This window comes from Myotis yumanensis, unplaced genomic scaffold, assembly GCF_028538775.1.
Source record: "Myotis yumanensis isolate MYYU_CA2020_CCGP unplaced genomic scaffold, mMyoYum1.0.hap1 SCAF_2, whole genome shotgun sequence".
In the NCBI taxonomy this organism is placed as follows: domain Eukaryota; kingdom Metazoa; phylum Chordata; class Mammalia; order Chiroptera; family Vespertilionidae; genus Myotis; species Myotis yumanensis.
In genome coordinates, this window is record NW_027223753.1 from 170,788,196 (window position 1) to 170,806,769 (window position 18,574).

At 39.6% G+C, this 18,574-nt stretch overlaps 1 protein-coding gene across 6 annotated transcripts in view; it reads right to left on the reverse strand.

The window, feature by feature from the left end:
• The window catches only part of LPP (LIM domain containing preferred translocation partner in lipoma), a 669,364-nt gene that overhangs the window by 336,735 nt on the left and 314,055 nt on the right, over nt 1-18,574 (reverse strand). For all 6 annotated transcript variants that reach the window (XM_070406593.1, XM_070406588.1, XM_070406590.1 and 3 more), the window contains one exon: nt 5,503-5,625. In XM_070406593.1, the coding sequence (XP_070262694.1) occupies nt 5,503-5,625 (123 nt within the window). The remainder of the gene's footprint in view (nt 1-5,502; nt 5,626-18,574) is intronic.

The window sequence follows — 18,574 nt, forward strand, 5'->3', positions numbered from 1 at the left end:
AAATAATGTCTCTGGTTGCTTCATAGGTTATTGCTCTGTGAAAGAAACTCAGTGTGGGAGCCCTGGGATTGCAGCTAAAGACATGTACATGTGACCATTTATGTACCCAGTTTCCAAACAGACTGAAAAGTGACAATACTTTTTAAGTGCTTTAAATGAGGAAGAAAAATATTGCACTTAGGAAGTAACCAGCATTCAGGAAAGATAAGCCCCCAGGCCTTCAAAGACCTGAAGCTTTAAAGCAAGCTCCAGACTCAACCTAATAATCCCAAAACAAAATGGGAAGGATTGAGTGAACTATTGCTTAGAGCCAACATCTTATTTCTTGAAACTCTAAAACGATATAGTATTTCTGCCAAGGGAAATGATTGTAGTGACCATGCCCATTTTAGAAATAAAGGAAAGGGAGCTCAGATTGGTGTGGCATGTAGTTCACACGAATGGAGCTCTTCATAGAGAGGTAATCCCACAGAAGTGAGAAGACAGCACTCTTCTTACTGGTAGACTTGGAATCTAGGCTATTGGACTATGCCCAACCTGATCCTTATCCCTGAATCTCTCTAAATGTTTTCATACTAGTCTAATGAGGATAGTGAAATTGCATGTGACCAATTCAAAAGCAGCTTGATTAAAATATTACTAAATTTCCAGAAACACTGAAATAGTGGTATAAAATATCTGAAAGTTTGTCCAGGGGCACCAGCTCTGACCCTACCAACTCACTGCAGGGAAGAAAAGGAAGCTCTGTACTAGTATCAGAAGACCAGAACTCTAGCCCTGGCTCTGCCAAGAAAAGAAAAAACAAAAATAAATGCATGGATTTATCCACTGTCTTCTAAGAAATCAAAAGAATTTCAATCTGATCCCTGTGTAACTCTTCCAGAAAATCTAAGCTGAACTTCTAATAACAGATGATGCCACTGGATGGGGTCTAGATATACACTGACTCAAAGACACTATACTGTCAAAAATTTTCTTTATAATTTTGAATTATGATTTGAATTATCTATGTTTTTAAAATTTATTATACTCTTTCATTATGATTCTAAGACATAATTTAGAGAATGTACCACAAAAGAGAAACATTTTGGAATAAACTAATTGAAATGCTAAAAAGACCCCTTCTATGCCTCGGTTGCTGTTATCATCCACAGAGAAGCAGTACGTCTTGTTTCAGGAAAAAAGGGAAATAAGCAGTACTCTTGCTCCTCATTGAGTAGTGCATTCTTTCTCTGAGCAAAAACTTTTCTTCCCTAAATATTTGGCTGCATGACCTCAAAGGCCTATCTAAGCTCTCACACTCTATGATCATATTCAGTCTGCAACTCATCCCACAACCACCTACAAACTTCTCACATCTGCTCTTCTAAAAGTACTTCCTAATACACATATTTTAAAATGGGTAGCTCTTTTAGTTTCAAACACTAAGCTATTTTATTTTTTTTTAAATATATTTTATTGATTTTTTACAGAGAGGAAGGGAGAGAGATAGAGAGTTAGAAACATCGATGATAGAGAAACATTGATCAGCTGCCTCCTGCACATCTCCTACTGGGGATGTGCCCGCAACCCAGGTACATGCCCTTGACCGGAATCGAACCTGGGACCCTTCAGTCCGCAAGCCGACGCTCCATCCACTGAGCCAAACCAGTTTCGGCAAACACTAAGCTATTTTAATTACATAGCTCTGTGTAATGATGCAGGTGTATATTTTTATATTTCATTTAAAATTTGCTACAGTCGTTACCCCCCAAACCCACTGCAGCCAGAAATACTATCACCGCTAAATTCCTCCTCTTGTATGGGAGTTCTTGGGCATCAAGAGTGCTACATAGGTACTAAGTGCATGTGATTTTATCTGCCTATCCCCTTTGCACATACCCAATACAGCATTTGAACTAACATGTCCTTCAAACAAGACATTCACTTTCAACATTCCTTGATTTTCTCATTACTGTTAGTCTCGCACCTTGAATCCCAAGCCTTTCCCATGACATAGGCTTTTGTACCCATAAACTCAAAGGCTCTCTGCAGTCTTCCCAGACACTTCCCTAGAACAGTACACAGTATAACGCTAATATTCCTATTATTTTTTATTTTCCAACAATTTCAACATCTGGTGAGTCACATAACAGCTTAAAGTAGCACATTGAAGCCCTTCTTTAGTGGCTTTTGAATTGATTATGTGCTTGTTTCCTCTGTTAAGAGTACAAATTACTAGACCAAGGACATGGATTCCCCCATAAAGGGATCTCAATAAATGTTAGGTGAATGACTGAAAAAGTGAAATTAAGCCACATTTCCCAAGTAAAAATATGAATAAATAAGTGAACAGAACTAAAGCTGGGAAATCTCAGAGTAGAAAATGCTCCTTTGGAAAAAGGAGCAAAAGGTTCCATAAAATCTATCTTCAAGTACTCAGACATTTCTCAAAGTTGTTATGTGAATAGAGCTCCTTTGAACCTCTACTGGTACATTCTACATAGAATAGGATTTTCCCTAGATCGAGCAGTCAAAGTGGCCTTAATAAGGAAGTTCAGAAGTGGGTTCAGGAACACACATAACGCATGCTTAAATAATGAGAAATCACAGACCTATTAGCCTACTTTAAGTAGCCAGGTGATTCAATGGGTTTTATAATTTGCTTTGGATCAAAAATAAAAACATCAAAGTTGGGCATTAACATTCTACAGTTCTAGGACTTTGCAAGTACCTTTTAATTACAACACAATAGACATCATCTTCTTTTAGCACCTATTTTTAATATTTTAGGTGTGTGATTATCACTCTCACAGCATATAATTATGTTAACTAATAAATACTAACATATCTAATTCAGTTCCACCAGAGTTAAGATAACACAAAAGAATGAGTTGTAACTCCCAATTAAATCTTGCTTTCCTAAAGTAGAATGATAAAAATGTTAGACGGGATCACTCTTTAATTTCTGAATGAAATAGACTCATCAAAAGTAGATTTTTACCTCAATTATCCACTTATTCTACTTAAAGATTATCATTATTAATTTTTCTAAACCTTCTGAATGTTTTTCTTTTTATAAGAAAGCCTCTAAGGACATTGTTACTCATATGATTATTTCATAGATTTTTGTCATTGATAAAAATGGTTTTAAAATGCTGACATCCCCAATCTGGTTTTAGAACTTAAAACCAAACACAGGTGTAAATTCAGAGTCCAGCTGTGCCCACAGTGTAGTCCTATGTCCTAAGACAGGTCACTTATCTTCTAAGTCTTAGGTTCCTCCACTCCAGATCAGCATATCATTAATATCAGAGTTTCAGTCTTACTCAAGTGAGAATATATGCTTTACAATCAGTGAAGCACTGTCCAAATATCAGTGATTATTAGTTTGTGTGCACAGTAAGATTGTGCAAACAAAAATGGAACTTGTAAATAACCCATTAAAATGCAGTGGTTTATGGGAGGTGTATGTTGACACAGCCTTAAGGAATGAAGGCTATATTAAGTAGAAGCTCCACAGTATATATTAAGAATTTAGGGGGGGGGGGGGGGGGGGGATTGAGCAAAAACCCTATTTTTAAAAAGGAGGGGATCATGGACAGGTGACTCCAGTGGAAAACTCAGTGGTCTTGCTGTTCTGAGAAATTGAGCTTGAGGCATGTGCCTGAGTGGAATAGGAAAAATGCTTAACATCAAACACTGGTCCATCAAAGGCTTGCTGGAGAATGTCTCAGATCTGGCCCATTCTCCAGCATCTTTCAAGAACACAGCTTGTTTCCTATGTTCCTTTATAGAAATGAAATCTGGCTTTTTCCTGATTGAGAACCTTCCACTATTCCCCATCTATATAAAAGCCTAAGCAACCATTATGACCAGTCGACCGCTCAACCAGTTGCTATGATGCACACTGACCACTAGAGGGCAGATGCTCAATGCAGGAGCTGCCCCTTGATGGTCAGTGTGCTCCCACAGCAGGAGCGCTGCTCAGATGACCTTTCTCCTCAATGGCTGAGGCTGTTCTCCATTATTGTCTCCATTATTACTAGTCCACCCACCCATCAATCTGAACACACAAGCCTTCTCATAAATCTTCTCAGATTCTGCCCCCTTCAAAAGTATGTATCACTCTCTTCTTTTTGTTGCTACAATATCCACCATAGTTTATTATTATGGGCCCCTGGGCAATGATAATGGGGTCCTATTTATTTCTCATTCCACAATCCACTTTTCTTCTCCTAACAGTTTTCCTAAAAGACCACAGTATATGCTACAGACCTGCATCTCAAGATGTTTATAGAAATTAAGTGTATTTCCACTACCAACAGATCTGGTGGGGCCAAGAGTAATGATAGCAAAGGAAAAGCTAAGTTCTACTCTAGTGTGTTTTGCTGACCGTCCCATTATATGTCTAGGAAAAGTAATGGGAATATATCTAAAGAAGAAAGCACTGCCACCTTATGTACAGCCCTGACAGCTGAGAAGCAGGGCTAGATTTTAATTTATGAAAGGAACCATTGTGAACACAGGAGCTGCTGTTCAAGAACTGGAGTAAACTCAACATGCCATATGCACGGTCACTTAGTCAAGCAAGCATCTCACAAGTCAAACATGCAGTGACAATTGTGCCAGTCCAGTGTGTGCATCTAGAGTTCCATTGGCTGTCTTCTGAGGACATGGAAGCCCTGACATAGATTTCCCACTACCATCTCAAGACCTGAGATTGACAGGAATGATCACTAGCAATGGAAGTTGTTTCTGAATGCAGATAGCAAAGTACAATGCAGAAAAAGAGCCAAGCTAAAAAAAACAACAAAAAACCCAAACAAACAAATAAATAAATGAACTGATAACAAGGAGCACCATCTACCTTTTAAAAATAGAGATTAATGGCTATCACCAAATTCTGGTGAACGTGAGGAGACACTGGTATATTCTAACTGCCAACACAAGCTATTCACAACTTTTGGAAAGATAAATAAAGAAAGTGGTCAGACTCCTTAATGTAGAAATCCTAATATTAGGAATCTAAGACAGGGAAATAGCTCCAAAGAAAATACTCATGGATATGTCCTTCATAGCATTACATACAACAACCAAAAAACAGAAGCTACCTTACAGGTACAACATAAGGAATTTCCTTATAGAAGACGTAGCCCTCACTTTAACATAATTGTGCTAAATTCTATTCGTTAAGACTATAAAAATGTATACAAAATACCCACATACTCAAAGCCAGAAAATGAAAAGGACAATGGAGTAAGAAGAATTCTAATTTTCAGAAGTTTTTTGTATAATGTTGTTGTATTTTAAAGACAATACTAATTAAATTAAATTTTAAGGATTATGCCTGTTAGAAAACATATGTTGATATTAAATATAAAGACGACTTAGTCTTAGACCGTTGACTGTGAGAAGATTAAAAAAAAAAAAAGGAAGGGCCATGAACAGCAGCTTGTATTTTCAGATCATCATAGACCATTTGTAGCTGGCCATATGGAGACATTCCCGGACAGCTCTTACCTGTGGAGGCCGAGGTTTGTAGGGGGAGCTGCACTCAAGGTCAGCCAAGATGCTAGTCAATGAGTCAATCTCAGCATCCAGGCTGGAGCGTCTCTCCTCAATGGTCTTGCCTCCCGGATTTCCCTGCCAGAAGCAACACAGACATGTTCAAAAAGGAAATTTCCAGTTTCCATTGATATCTGACTGAATTCAAATTTTCCAAGTTATAGTGTAGCTTTGTCCAAAATGTTCTGAATCTACCCCCGTGCCCCCAACCCTTATAACATTTCAGTGGTGGCCTGAAGTAGAATGATCCCTTTTTGACAAATAAGAACACTGAGAGGTGTAAGGTTATTTTTCTAAGGTCACACACATTTTTTGATGAGTATAAAAGTAAAAATAAGTAAACGTCTCCATCCTGTACTCAAGAAGCATATCCAACTAGGAAGATAATGCAAATTCTTTGTGTTCAGAAACCACTGCTTAGAATGATGACATTTTAGTTGGAACAAGAAGGGCAAGGGTGAGAGACTTACAGTCCAGGAAGAGGAATCAGCAGGGGATCCATGTCTGTGTGACAGAGATGGCAAGCCCCAATCAATGAGTCTAAAAAATGAACTAGCATGAGACTGTTCAGGGTTCAGGCCAAGGGGCTGCAGAGGATGCATGTGGCAGTGGCCACTGATCTGAAGTAGGAGCTTTATGGATTTCATATGTCAATGCCCTATGTTAACAGAAGTACCAACTTCTACCTGCACTCAGAATCAATAAGAGGTGAGTAGTAGACAATAAAACTACCACAAGGCAGCCCCAGGCATTGTGGGAAGGTTCTGGCAGGTAGATTGCTTAGAGCTTAAGGGAAAAATATAGAAAGTGAGGTGGCTTTAGAATTTGAAAATATGAAGTGAGGTGGCTCTTTCACAAGGTAATTATGATCATGGATTTTCTGGGAGCATCCTTAAGGCTCCACCAAAAAAACAAAATGCATCAGCAGCAAGACCCAATAGAAATAAATTAATAGGAAGTTTTTGTAAACTAATCAACTTTATCAAACTTGTCTAAGGCAGTTAAATATCAGGATAGTGTCTGAAAAGGCATAGAAAAAGCATTAGCCAAGAAACCAGAATATCCTCAGCAACAACAAAATATAGGATACCCTCACAAGCTAGCATTAAACCTTACAGTCCTCCAAGTAAGTTTATCTTTCTAGTAAATATGCTGCATTGGGCAATAATAGCATAATAGAATTGTCTATGAACACAACTAGTTTCTTTCCTTCTGGTAGCTTGCTCACCAAACCATCTTCCATGAGTGCTAAAACTTAAGTATCTGCATTAGGCAGCCCTTAGGGGATCTGATACATTAGTCTCTTGTGAATTTAGGCAGCATGAGTTAATCCTTGTGGACTTGATCTAACCCAGGCATACTGACAACACCAAAGTCTATGAAGCTGTGTCCCAGACCCTTTGGAACCAAACCTGATGACTGCTGCCTGCCCCAGGGGCAGCTGGCATCTCTCCCTCCGAGCCCTCTTTAACTATGGCTATGTTTTATCACATTGTTGAAAGCAAGTTTCTCTACATTTACTTCTTCTGGATGTATTTGCTTGACTTCTCTATGGCACTCTTATTCCTCACCTGTTTTATTTTTCTCATAGTATCTATCATGATCTAACATTACCTTTTATGTACAAATGTCTATCATCAGTTTCCCCTAGGACAGTGGTCGGCAAACTGCGGCTCGCGAACTACATGCAGCTCTTTGGCCCGTTGAGTGTGGCTCTTCCACAAAATACCAACTTCTGCGCATGGGCCACAAAGTTTCAATCGCACTGTACATGCGCGCCTGCATGTGGTATTTTGTGGTATTTTGTGGAAGAGCCACACTCAAGGGGCCAAAGAACCGCATGTGGCTCGCGAGCCGCAGTTTGCCGACCACGGCCCTAGGAGAACGTAAGCTTCATGGCAGAAAGGACTTCACCTCTCCTTGATGATTCCTCAGAATCTTGCTGAGGGCCTAATCCACAGAAATGTTCAATAAAGATGTTTAAGTAAATAAATAAATAGGTAATGACAGATGCTGGCATAGGTCCAGTCAGTAATCCTTTCCATATCAATATTTTTGGGGGGTAAAAACAGCTAAAGGTACAATGAAAGCAGTGGATGCTCTAGTATAGAGAGTATATATTATATTATAAAAAAAAAATAACCAAATGGCTCAATGTGCATGTGTGTGCATATCTGTGTGTATGTCTGTGTATTTCACACTATATGGCTCAGATACAAAGGTTGCCCTTGAGAAAAATTGGAGATTTTCCTCAGCTCTCTTCCACAGTCAAAAATGAAAAAAAAAGAACAAGAAAAGGTAAATAAATAAGTGAAATGCCAGGTTGACGATGTTTTCTCAGAGCCTACATTCTGGGTTTGACCTAACACTATAAGGCCAGAGGGTTCTTTTGAAAGTGCTAATCCCTCTATCAGAAGCAATCTCATCGTTATCCCACTGAGTATTAATAACTATGAAATAGTTATTGTGGTATTATTCAGAAGAAAATCTTTTACACATTCTTGTGAATATTCTGACACTGGGTCCTGGTACAAAAAGAAAAGGGAGGATATTATTGTTAAGGAAGACAACTGAGAAATGTATGAAGCTGTTCTCTTACATGTAAATAAAAAAAATTATGATAAGTACAAAATTGATAAATGTATTTCCATATACTCATAGATAGCACAATATATTGGTAAGGGCAGTGGATTGCAGCCTGGTTAAATTCTTTCCTGAGCCCTAGTTTCCTCATCTATAAAACAAAAAGAGTATCACCTGACATACCTAAGACAGAGGGATATTAAAATATTCAGATAAAATTAGATGAGAAAATACTTTGTAAATTATAAAGTGCTATAATTATAATTTTCATAACTAGCACTAATTACAGCAACCAGTAACTATAAATTAATATGAATAATAATGCTATTGTTAATTATTCTTCTCCTTAAGGGAAGCATCATTCATTAAGTGTTCCCTGGGGGTATCAGTAAAAAGACAGCATTTAATAAGGTCTACAACATCTGTACTGTAGCACAAAGTACATCAACTGCCCATGTCCCAAGTCACTGGGATATCTAACCACAGAGACTCAAAATCACAGAATTACCCTGAGCAATACAATGGAACAAGTAATTATAGTGTACAACTAGCCTATGCACGCAATTGGTATTCAGCTTCTTTATTCTACCATTCCTCTGAGTTGAAACTACTCCCCATTTTTAGTTCCTCACATTAGGTTGATGCAATTTAATAAGTCCAGCCTAATGCTGTGAGATTTTTTACCAATAACCTCTTGTTGCCTTACTTGACCTTCTGAGAAGTGCTTTGCTCCTACATTTATTTCGATCCCCATTATGGATAAGAAGAGGCCTCCTTATCACTATACAGTCTCTATTTTAGGTCTCAGTTCAAATAACAGATGTCCTCCCAAGTCCCACCAACAGCCCTTCTCTGGAATGCTCATTTAATCTCACAGCACCTCTAGATTCAGGGACTATAACATAGCTACTCCCAATACTTTATACTAGATACCAGAGGCCACAGTTTTATAACCAGCTAACAGAATCCTACACACACATAGTAATGTATCTTTTCCTTAACTCCTCATCCCTGTAGCTTTACCATTTACCTAAAGGCTAAATGACCTGCTGGAGGCCAAATAACAAGAAGGAAGGTTCTGCTGACTCTTCGCCTAATGCTTTTTCTAGACACCACATAAACTCTTATAAAGTGGTTATTGTAACAACAATTTTCATTTTTTCAACCAAAACTAGAGAGATACCACTGTCTTGGTCCAGGTTCTGCCAAAAATCAAAGCCTCATGTGAAGACATGCATGTCGGTCCCAGGAAGCATGACTGAAGGACTAGAAAAATTAAGCAGGGGAAGAGTGAAAGCCAATTCAAATGTGCTGTATTGAACTGGTCAGCCACATAGGTAAGTAGGTCTCTATTCTCCTCAGAGTCCTGTGAAATGTGCCTCAGATCTTCCCACTAAGGGGTGAAAGAATAGATTATCCCTGGGCTCCAGTTCTCCATGAACATGTGCTGCCTATGGGATTATAAATTCCCTCATACTTATCCCAAGAAGTGGAGTGGTGGCAGAGACGCCCCAGGGCAGAAAGAGAGAGAAAGGTACTGCAGCTGAGGCAAGGTGCCACCAGATTATACCTACACAGGGGTGGTTGCTGTAGCAAAGGCTGGTGCATGAAGGTAAGACCAGAGGATAAATGGTGAGGCACAAAAAGTGTCTTTTACTCACAGCCAGAAACCCAACATGAATAAGGCATTCATAAGATATTTTTTAGAATATAATTATTTTCATTCATTCATTCAATAAATATGTATATGACTAAAGCTCACCAAACCACAATTGGGGCTTCTTATAACTTGGAAAGTTATAAGCACTGTAAGTGCCACTAGTAGAATTATTGGGTGATGGCATCCCCATTTGTAAATTCACAGGAACAGAGTTTAAACCAGAGTATAGAACCAAAATGTATAGTCTGTGAGGCTATTTCCAAGAGTCTGACTTTAGATGGGTCATGTTTTAGCCCACATATTGCTAACCCACTAATTACATGTGACAGTCAAGAACCAGTTGTTTATCCATGTTTTAAATCCAAATATCTTGTTTAAAAAGAAATTTAACTCACAGAAAAGTTGTACAAGTAGTAAAATGAACTCTACCCACAAACCCTATACCCAGATTCATCAATGGCCAACATTCTGTTCTCTCTCTCTCTCTCTCTCTCACCCTCTCTCTCTCTCTCTCTCTCTCGTCTCCACCCCTCCCATTCTCTCTCTTAATTTTTTTCTTAAATAACAATCAGAAGATAGGTATGACCACTCAGAGGAGTTTATTCATTTATCCATTTGTAAGGCTATGGGAAAATTCTACAGCTTATATGTAAAAGATTCATTTACTATGGTAAGGTTAAAAAGTTAGAAATAACTACCCTTCAATAAAAGAAACTGAAGTAAGGTGATTTAAGTCAAGCAGCAAGAGATCTTTTCTAACCTGACTCAGATGCAAAGGGACAGAAATGTGGCAAAAAGGGAAAGGGGGCTGTGTTTATAATAGCAAAATCTACCCTTTATCAATATATTTAAGGGTATATATTCTGTTTGTTAAAGCACTGAAAACATTTGAAAGAAGTTACAGAAACTTCCCTTCCATATACTTCAGCTTGCATCACCTAAGAACACCTAATGCTTTGATATCATTCACACATCCAAGAAATTTAACATGGTGCAGCATTATTTCATATGCGCACATGCTCACATTTCACCTGCAGTCTAAGTAATGTCCTTTTATCTATTATTATTAATTCTCATCAAGAAGCCAATCAAAGATCACACATTGAGATGACATGTATTTTTGTTCTCTTTTAACGTTAGTCTTTCATGAAACCGACCTAAAAATATTTATTTAGGCCAAGTGTCTTATAAAAAGTTCAATAATCTGGCTTTCCCTGATGATTAGATTCAGATTGAACAAGTATGGCAGGGATATCACAATGCATGATGCTGTGTCTTTGCCACTGCACTCTATCTTGAAGCCCATGATAACAGTTTGGCCCAGTTAGGTGATGTCAACTGTGATGACTTGATTAATGAAGAATCCACTGCATTTCTCCATTGTGAATGTGCCCTCCTCCCTTTTACCTCAACAAATTGTCTGTGAGACTCTACCAATATTCTTCGTATCAAGAACCTCTCACCCAATCGTTTTTGCATCCATAGATAATCCTTGCCTGAACTGAATATTGCATTGGTGGTTGAAAAGTTGTGAGAGTACCCACTATTAATGAATGGAAATACATGGATCCTGCTTAGTATAACATTTTGTGGTATTTTGTTGTTGTTGTTGTTGTTGTTAATAATAATTAATTTCCATTTTGAGGACAGGAAATAGAACTAACTGCAAAGTCTTCTGCTATAAAAAAACACACATTAAGAACCTAATGATCAAATCAACCTTGTTAAAAAGTGAGTTCTTGTTCAGGCTATTAAGAAAAACCGTCAAGGGGAATGATCTAATTAATTAAGAACTAATCTCTGCCCTATGAAACTCACATCCAAGAAGTAGAGCCAATACCCTGAGTCACATTCAAAATATGTATGACCCTGACCTCATCATCAAAAACTTTGATGAGGTCAAGTAATCACAATAACACAGCACAGGAGGGGATTTGAAGAGCCAAAATTTGTATGTGACCGCTCAAACCATACCGGAGAAAAAGACCAACTAATCAGAGTGAAAACATGATGTAAGAAGGATTTTTAAACTGTGTTTCACAAAGTTCAAAAATTTCCTCCAGATCCCATGTGTGACACCAAGGGACTACAGGCTTCTACCCAGTCTCTGGCTTCCTTTTGTGATTTCTTATAGGAAAGAAACTTCCCCTGATTGCTTAGGAGTATAAAACTATCTCATCTTAGAGAAGCCTAGAAAGTTACTACCCAAAAGAGTACATTTTTTTTACATATAATTTTTATTTTTTTCAAAGTTATTATTTAAGCATTCATTAACACAACATGAACTTTGTTTCATTTTTATTTTTTTTATGGTCAAGAAAGTTCATTATTCTATTTTACCTAATATTAGTTTTAAAGAAACAAAGTTGGTGATAACAAAAAGGATACCAAAAAAACATTACCTATAAGCAAAAAACTAAGTAGGCATATATTTGTCATTTATCTATTGTCTTTCTATTCTTGAAGAAGCTAGGGAAATAATCAACAAATTTCTTTGTCATAATTTTTATTAAGTTGTCCACCTAAAGCACACTTAACACAAAAAGAATAGTGGTAAATGTCCAGGAGTCAGACTTAGAGGGGTTTAAAACCTGGATATGACAGTCACTTGTTTTGTGACCTTATGCCATTTACCTAAGCTCTCTGAGTCTCAGATCTGCACACAGTTGTTGAATTATTACACAAATTCATACATGTCAAGTACTGTCCACATAATAAGTACTCAATAAATGTTAGCTACGCAATTATTGCCATGACCACAGTCTCAAAAGAACTGCTTTGGCTGATATAGTAAGTTCACTGAGTATATAACCTTTAAAAATATTTTGATTCAAAGTAAAATTCTGAAGCTGTAGGCTTCAGTTACATGGACTTCTTGTGCTTCTTAACACAGGTAATGGTGCTAAAAAATTAACTGTGAAGAACATAATTCTAATCAGTGGTTGTTAAACTTTAGCCTCCATGTAAACATCTGGACAAAATGTTAAGACACAGATTACTGGACCCCACCAAGTGTTTCTGATTCCATAACCAGGGGTTGGGAACCTTATTTCTGCCAAGGGTCATTTGGATATTTATAACGTCATTTGCTTAATATAATTCACTTAATATAAACTTATATTGCATGAATAAAGCTCTGAGATTTATTGAATTTCAAATCCCACCTGCAGTTGCCTTGGCAGGGCCAAACTAAATAATTTAGAGGGCCTTATATAGCCCATGAGCCAGACATTCCCCACCCCTGCCTAGATCTGATATTTCTAACAAGTTCCCCGGTAATGCTGATAGTGCTGGTCTGAGGATTACACAGAGAGAACCACTGCTTGAAGTAGATTTCTAACACAGTGCACATTTAAGAGGGTAAAGGTGTGCGCACATCTATGTATGGATGTATATGTGAACAGAAGTGAATTTATGAATTTTTTTATCTTAAAAACAACCTATGTTACATGGTTAATGATGCTATGAAAATACCAGTAGATAATATGCATCATGGATACGAAAGGTATGAATAAAAATAAACATGAAAAGAGTAGCATGGCTATTTAATAAAAACCCCATGCTATATAATAATAATATGAGCACCTTCATCACACTAATTCAGGCAATGTCGAGTTGAGATAGGTAACATTTGGTAGTGAGAATTATAGACAGTGTGGCCTTTTTAGCCTAGAAGAAATGTAACTTTATGGAATGAGACTCAATATGTTGGATGAGAAAAACATGTTTTAGTTCCTGCTGACTTGTGCACTCTCTTTCCCGCTCATTTAGTTGAAGGATTTACCTTTCCAAAACCCACTTATCTATATTATCACATGCACTCTCTCCCAAGGAGGCATTACTGATAACCCAACTGATTTGGTAGCTGAGTACAGTGGGGCCTTGACTTACGAGTTTAATTCGTTCCGTGATGGAGCTCGTAACTCAAATTACTCATATGTCAAATCAAAAAGTGAATGAGTGAGACACGTGATGCTGGGCTGATGTTGTGGCGTTCACTGTGACGTTCGCTGCGCCAACTAGCGGTGGGGTATCTGAAGCTGGCTCGTAACCCGAATTTTAGCTTGAAACTCAAAACAAAAAATCAGCCGAGAGACAGCTCGTATCTTGAAAAACTCATTAGTCGGGACACTCGTAAGTCAAGGCCCCACTGTACTCTTTGTCTATTTCTTTATGATAGCAAAGTTCATAGAGAAACTCTCTCCTTGGTTTGTGTGAGCGGCTTTTTCCCATGCTGCTGTATGAAATAGTTTGTGCTAAGTAGTAGGCAGCCTAAAGTAAGCATGATCCCCAACCTCAAGGAATTTACAGTTTACTGGATAATACTGCTTTCACATCTGCCTAGTGATATCAAATACACCAAGTTCTTTAGACTCTTTGTAATACCATGTGGAGGATACAGAGATTTAAGCACAAAAAACAACCCTTTCCCTAAGAAGCTTATAATCTAACTAGAGGCCCGGTGCACAAAAATTTGTGCACTCGGGGGAGAAGGGTGGGTCCCTCAGCTCGGCCTGTGCCCTCTCGCAGTCTGGGACCCCTCGGGAGATAACGACCTGCTGGCTTAGGCCTGCTCCTGGGTGGCAGAGGGCAGGCCCAATCCCTAGGTGCAGCCCCTGGTTGGGCTCAGAGCAGGGCTGATTGGGGAGTTGGGGCGCCGCCCCCTGTCATGCACAGAGCAGGGCGGATTGGGAGGTTGTGATGCCACCCTCAGTCATGCTCAGGGTAGGGCTGATTGGGGGGTTGGGGCACCGCCCCCTATCACACTCAAGGCAGGGTCAATGGGGAGGTTGCGGCACCACCCCCTGTGATGCACAGAGCAGGGCCAATCAGGGGGTTGGGGCGCTGCCCCCTGTCACTCACAGAGCAGGTCCAATCAGGGGGTTGGGGCACTGCCCCCCGCCCCCCCCCGTCACGCACAGAGCAGGGCCCATCTGAGGGTTGCGGAGCTCCCCCCTCTCACGCACAGAGCAGGGCCCATCAGGGGGTTGGGGAGCTCCCCCGTCACGCACAGAGTAGGGCCGATAGGGGAGTTAGGGCACCGCCCCCTGTCACACACAGAGCAGGGTGGATCAGGGGGTTGGGGCGCCACCACTGTCACACTCAGGGCAGGGCCGATGGGGAGGTTATGGCTCTACCCCGTCACAGACAGAGCAGGGCCTGTGGAGGGGGGGGGGGGGGGGTTGGGGCGCCACCCCCTGTCACACACAGAGCAGGGCCGATCAGGGGTTGGGATGCCACACCCTGTCACACACAGAGCCGCAGGGCGATCAGGGGGTTTGGGCGCTGCACCCTGTCATGCTGATCTGGTGCCAGGAGACCTCTTGGCTCCGCTGATCCCAGTGCTGGGAGGCATATTACCCTCTTACTATATAGGATAGAGGCCTGGGGGCCGGCTGGTTTGCCCTGAAGGGTGTCCTGGATCAGGGTGGGGGTCCCCACCGGGGTGCCTGGCCAGCCTGGATGAGGGGATGATGGCTGTTTGCAGCTGGTCACACACCCTTCAGGGTGGGGGTCCCCACTGGGGTGCCTGGCCAGTCTGGGTGAGGGGCTGAGGGCTGCTTTCAGGCTGACTGAAGTTCCCAACCACTCCTTTTTTTCTTTTTTTTTTTTTTTCTTCTGGGCCAGCTTTAGCTCTGGCTCTAGCTCTGAGGCTTCCGCTGCTGGTTTGTTTGCCGTTCTATAATCGAAACAATGTATAACTTCAGCTCTGAGATCCCAGCCAGCTATATTTGTTAGAATGTTTCAAACTGCCAGCTCAGAGGCCTGCAAGTCAGGTGGGGAACGTTGCAGTCTGCAGTCACGGGAGCAAGCAAGCCTCATGTTCGCTTCCAGCTGCCTGGCTGCCGGCCGCCATCTTGGCTGACAGTTAATTTACATAAGGATATGCTGATTAGCCAATGGGAAGGGTAGCGGTCGTACGCCAATTACCATTTTGCTCTTTTATTAGTGTAGATAGCTGACAGAAATACAATTACACGTTTTCAATATGCAAAAAAATGGGCTAAAACTCCAGGCTCACTGTTGTCTAAGAAGATTCGTTTACCCCACAGGTTATGGGCAATGGAGAAAGGTGCCTCAAAAAGTCATCTTTGGACCAAACACTAGCATTATAAATAGAGATAATGTGTTCACACTTTGAAGTGGGATAATAGCTTGACAACTGGGAATACAGCATTGAATAAACAGAAAATAAGGTAACAACAGGAGACGAAGGGAGTTTTTCATGGTTCTAGTATACTTAAAGAAAAAAAAAAGAACATAAAGGTAAAACCTAAACACTGGGCTTAACTTATGCCTCAGTATTTTTCCTTCACATTCCCTATCATTCATTCTTTTCAGCCTCATACATAGTCCTCAAGTTTGACCATCCCACATCTCTTTAAAGGAAATGGTCCTACCCCCAGCCCTTGTTGCCAAAAAACAAAAAAACAAAACAAAAACAAAAAAACACATGTTTTGGACCATGTGCTCCTACTTCAAAACACTGTGACCCACAGAGAAAGGCTGGACACCTGAGGTATGTTCGCCTGTAACAAAAAGATACACTAGGCAAATAAACCTCCTCTCCTAAAACTGAACTAAGAAACATGTAACAGAACAGTCATGAGGGTGAAACTACAATCAGGATAAACCAAAAGGATCATGTTCAAGGTCAATTATTAATAACCAAAACATATAAAGAGATAAGTAGCCAATTATTGGAAAGAGGAGAATAATGGACAAACAAACAATAGAGAATTCGGGGATCGGAGAAGGAGGAGAAGAAGGGTGGAAGAAAAAGGGAATGAGAAGGAAAGAGAGATGGCCTTGTCCCTGAACCTTCTGCTGCCAGATCACATCCACATGGATCCTTATGATAAACTCCTTCACACTGAGCTGCTCAAGGAGCCTCTGTTCCAGTCCTCTTATTCTAGCATAGGCCCCTCTCATTCACAGAGATGTCAGCACAAAGCCTGGTCTATGGGACACCATCAGGCAGTGCATGTCCTTTCTGAACCTCAACTGTTACTTCTATAAAATGAGGTATATGAAGCTGCCAAGTCTCCTTTTATATTTTAAGTCTTCATATTGTATGAGTCTATAATTGTATTTCACAACTTGCCTTAAATCAGACACAAACTCACTAGAGTTACAAAGAGTCAGAGTTTAAGCCAACTCCATGGTAAGTAAGGTCAGGTCATAGTTAACATGGTGCTTGAGTACACACAAGCAGCCCCATTGTTCATTGTTATAGTCATATAGGAAAGCAAAAAACAACCACAAAAGAAGAAAAAATTTTCCCTTTTTACTGTGTTTGCTTACCTATTCATTGAAGTACTTCTACTAAATTCTAATCTTTATAAAAAAAACAACACACCTATATTGTTAAGGTAGCCTCACACAACAAAAACAAAGGTCAATTTGCATAAAAACAGCTACAAAATAGCATGTAATAATACATATATCATTTATCTATCCATCAATAAGAACCTTAAGATTAACCACAAAAAAATTAGTGATCGAACAGTAAAATAGACATTTTTAACTAGCAGAACTCTCTGGTTAAAAAAACATCATACATGAAACCCCAATATTTAAAAAAGATAAAAACAGCCAGTCTGGTTCAAGTACAATCCAGCAGAAGCCTAGTATTCCACCTCCCCATTGCCTCCAATAATGTTCCCTGAAGAGTTCTATAAAAGATCATTTGAAAATCACTAACTAATATTATATGAAGCTTAAAGGATTTCTTATTAATGTGGATGGCGATTTTTTTTCAGTTACAGCCACTAACTAGAACCGAAATACTATTTCTATCTAGTTAGAGTGATACTTTGGTAGTTGAAAATACAGAAGATATAGAACAGATACTAACAATATAAAATCTGAAATACCTATTTCAAATATAATCACTGATAATGACTTTATAGAGTAGGTTACATTCAGTTATATTGTTTTGAGCGTCACAAGCTGATTAATGGAAATGAAAAAAGATAGGTGAGAGTGGCAACATCCTAGCAAGAAGGCAGGAGGTGAAAAGACAAAAAAAAAAAAAAAATTGGGTCCTGCCGAACCGGTTTGGCTCAGTGGATAGAGCGTCGGCCTGCGGACTCAAGGGTCCCAGGTTCGATTCCGGTCAAGGGCATGTACCTTGGTTGCGGGCGCATCCCCACTGGGGGGTGTGCAGGAGGCAGCTGATCGATGTTTCTCTCTCATCGATGTTTCTAGCTCTCTATCCCTCTCCCTTCTTCTCTGTAAAAAATCAATAAATATATTAAAAAAAAAAAATTGGGTCCTATCTCAAAGTCTAAGAAAAGATGAGATATGAAGAAACTACATAAAATGGCAGGCATCATATATTCTAACAATAAAAGATGCATCATCTCCTTAATAATATGAAAAATTGTTCATCGTCTTCTCTTGCTCAAAATTTCTGTTCCAAGACAGTTCTGGGAAATACCCTATGAGCCAGTTACTCCACCCACTGTACACAGCCTGGGACCCATTACCTCTGGGAACATGGGAAAAGGAAATCATAGTTTTCTCTGCACTGCCATTATCAACAGAACAGGGCCTAAGTTCAGAGAAGCACTTTCTTAAATACATCTCATTGGATTCTCTCAGCAATCCTAGATATCAGTAGGTATTATTATTTCTATTTTATAAAAGAGAATAGCAAGGGTCAAAGAAAAAGAGACTTTTCCAAGTCACTCAGGATTGGAATTTAGGACTCAAACATTTTGCTGCAACTTTCTAGCTCTTGAACTTTCCATGACACCAGACTGGACATGCAAAAAGGAA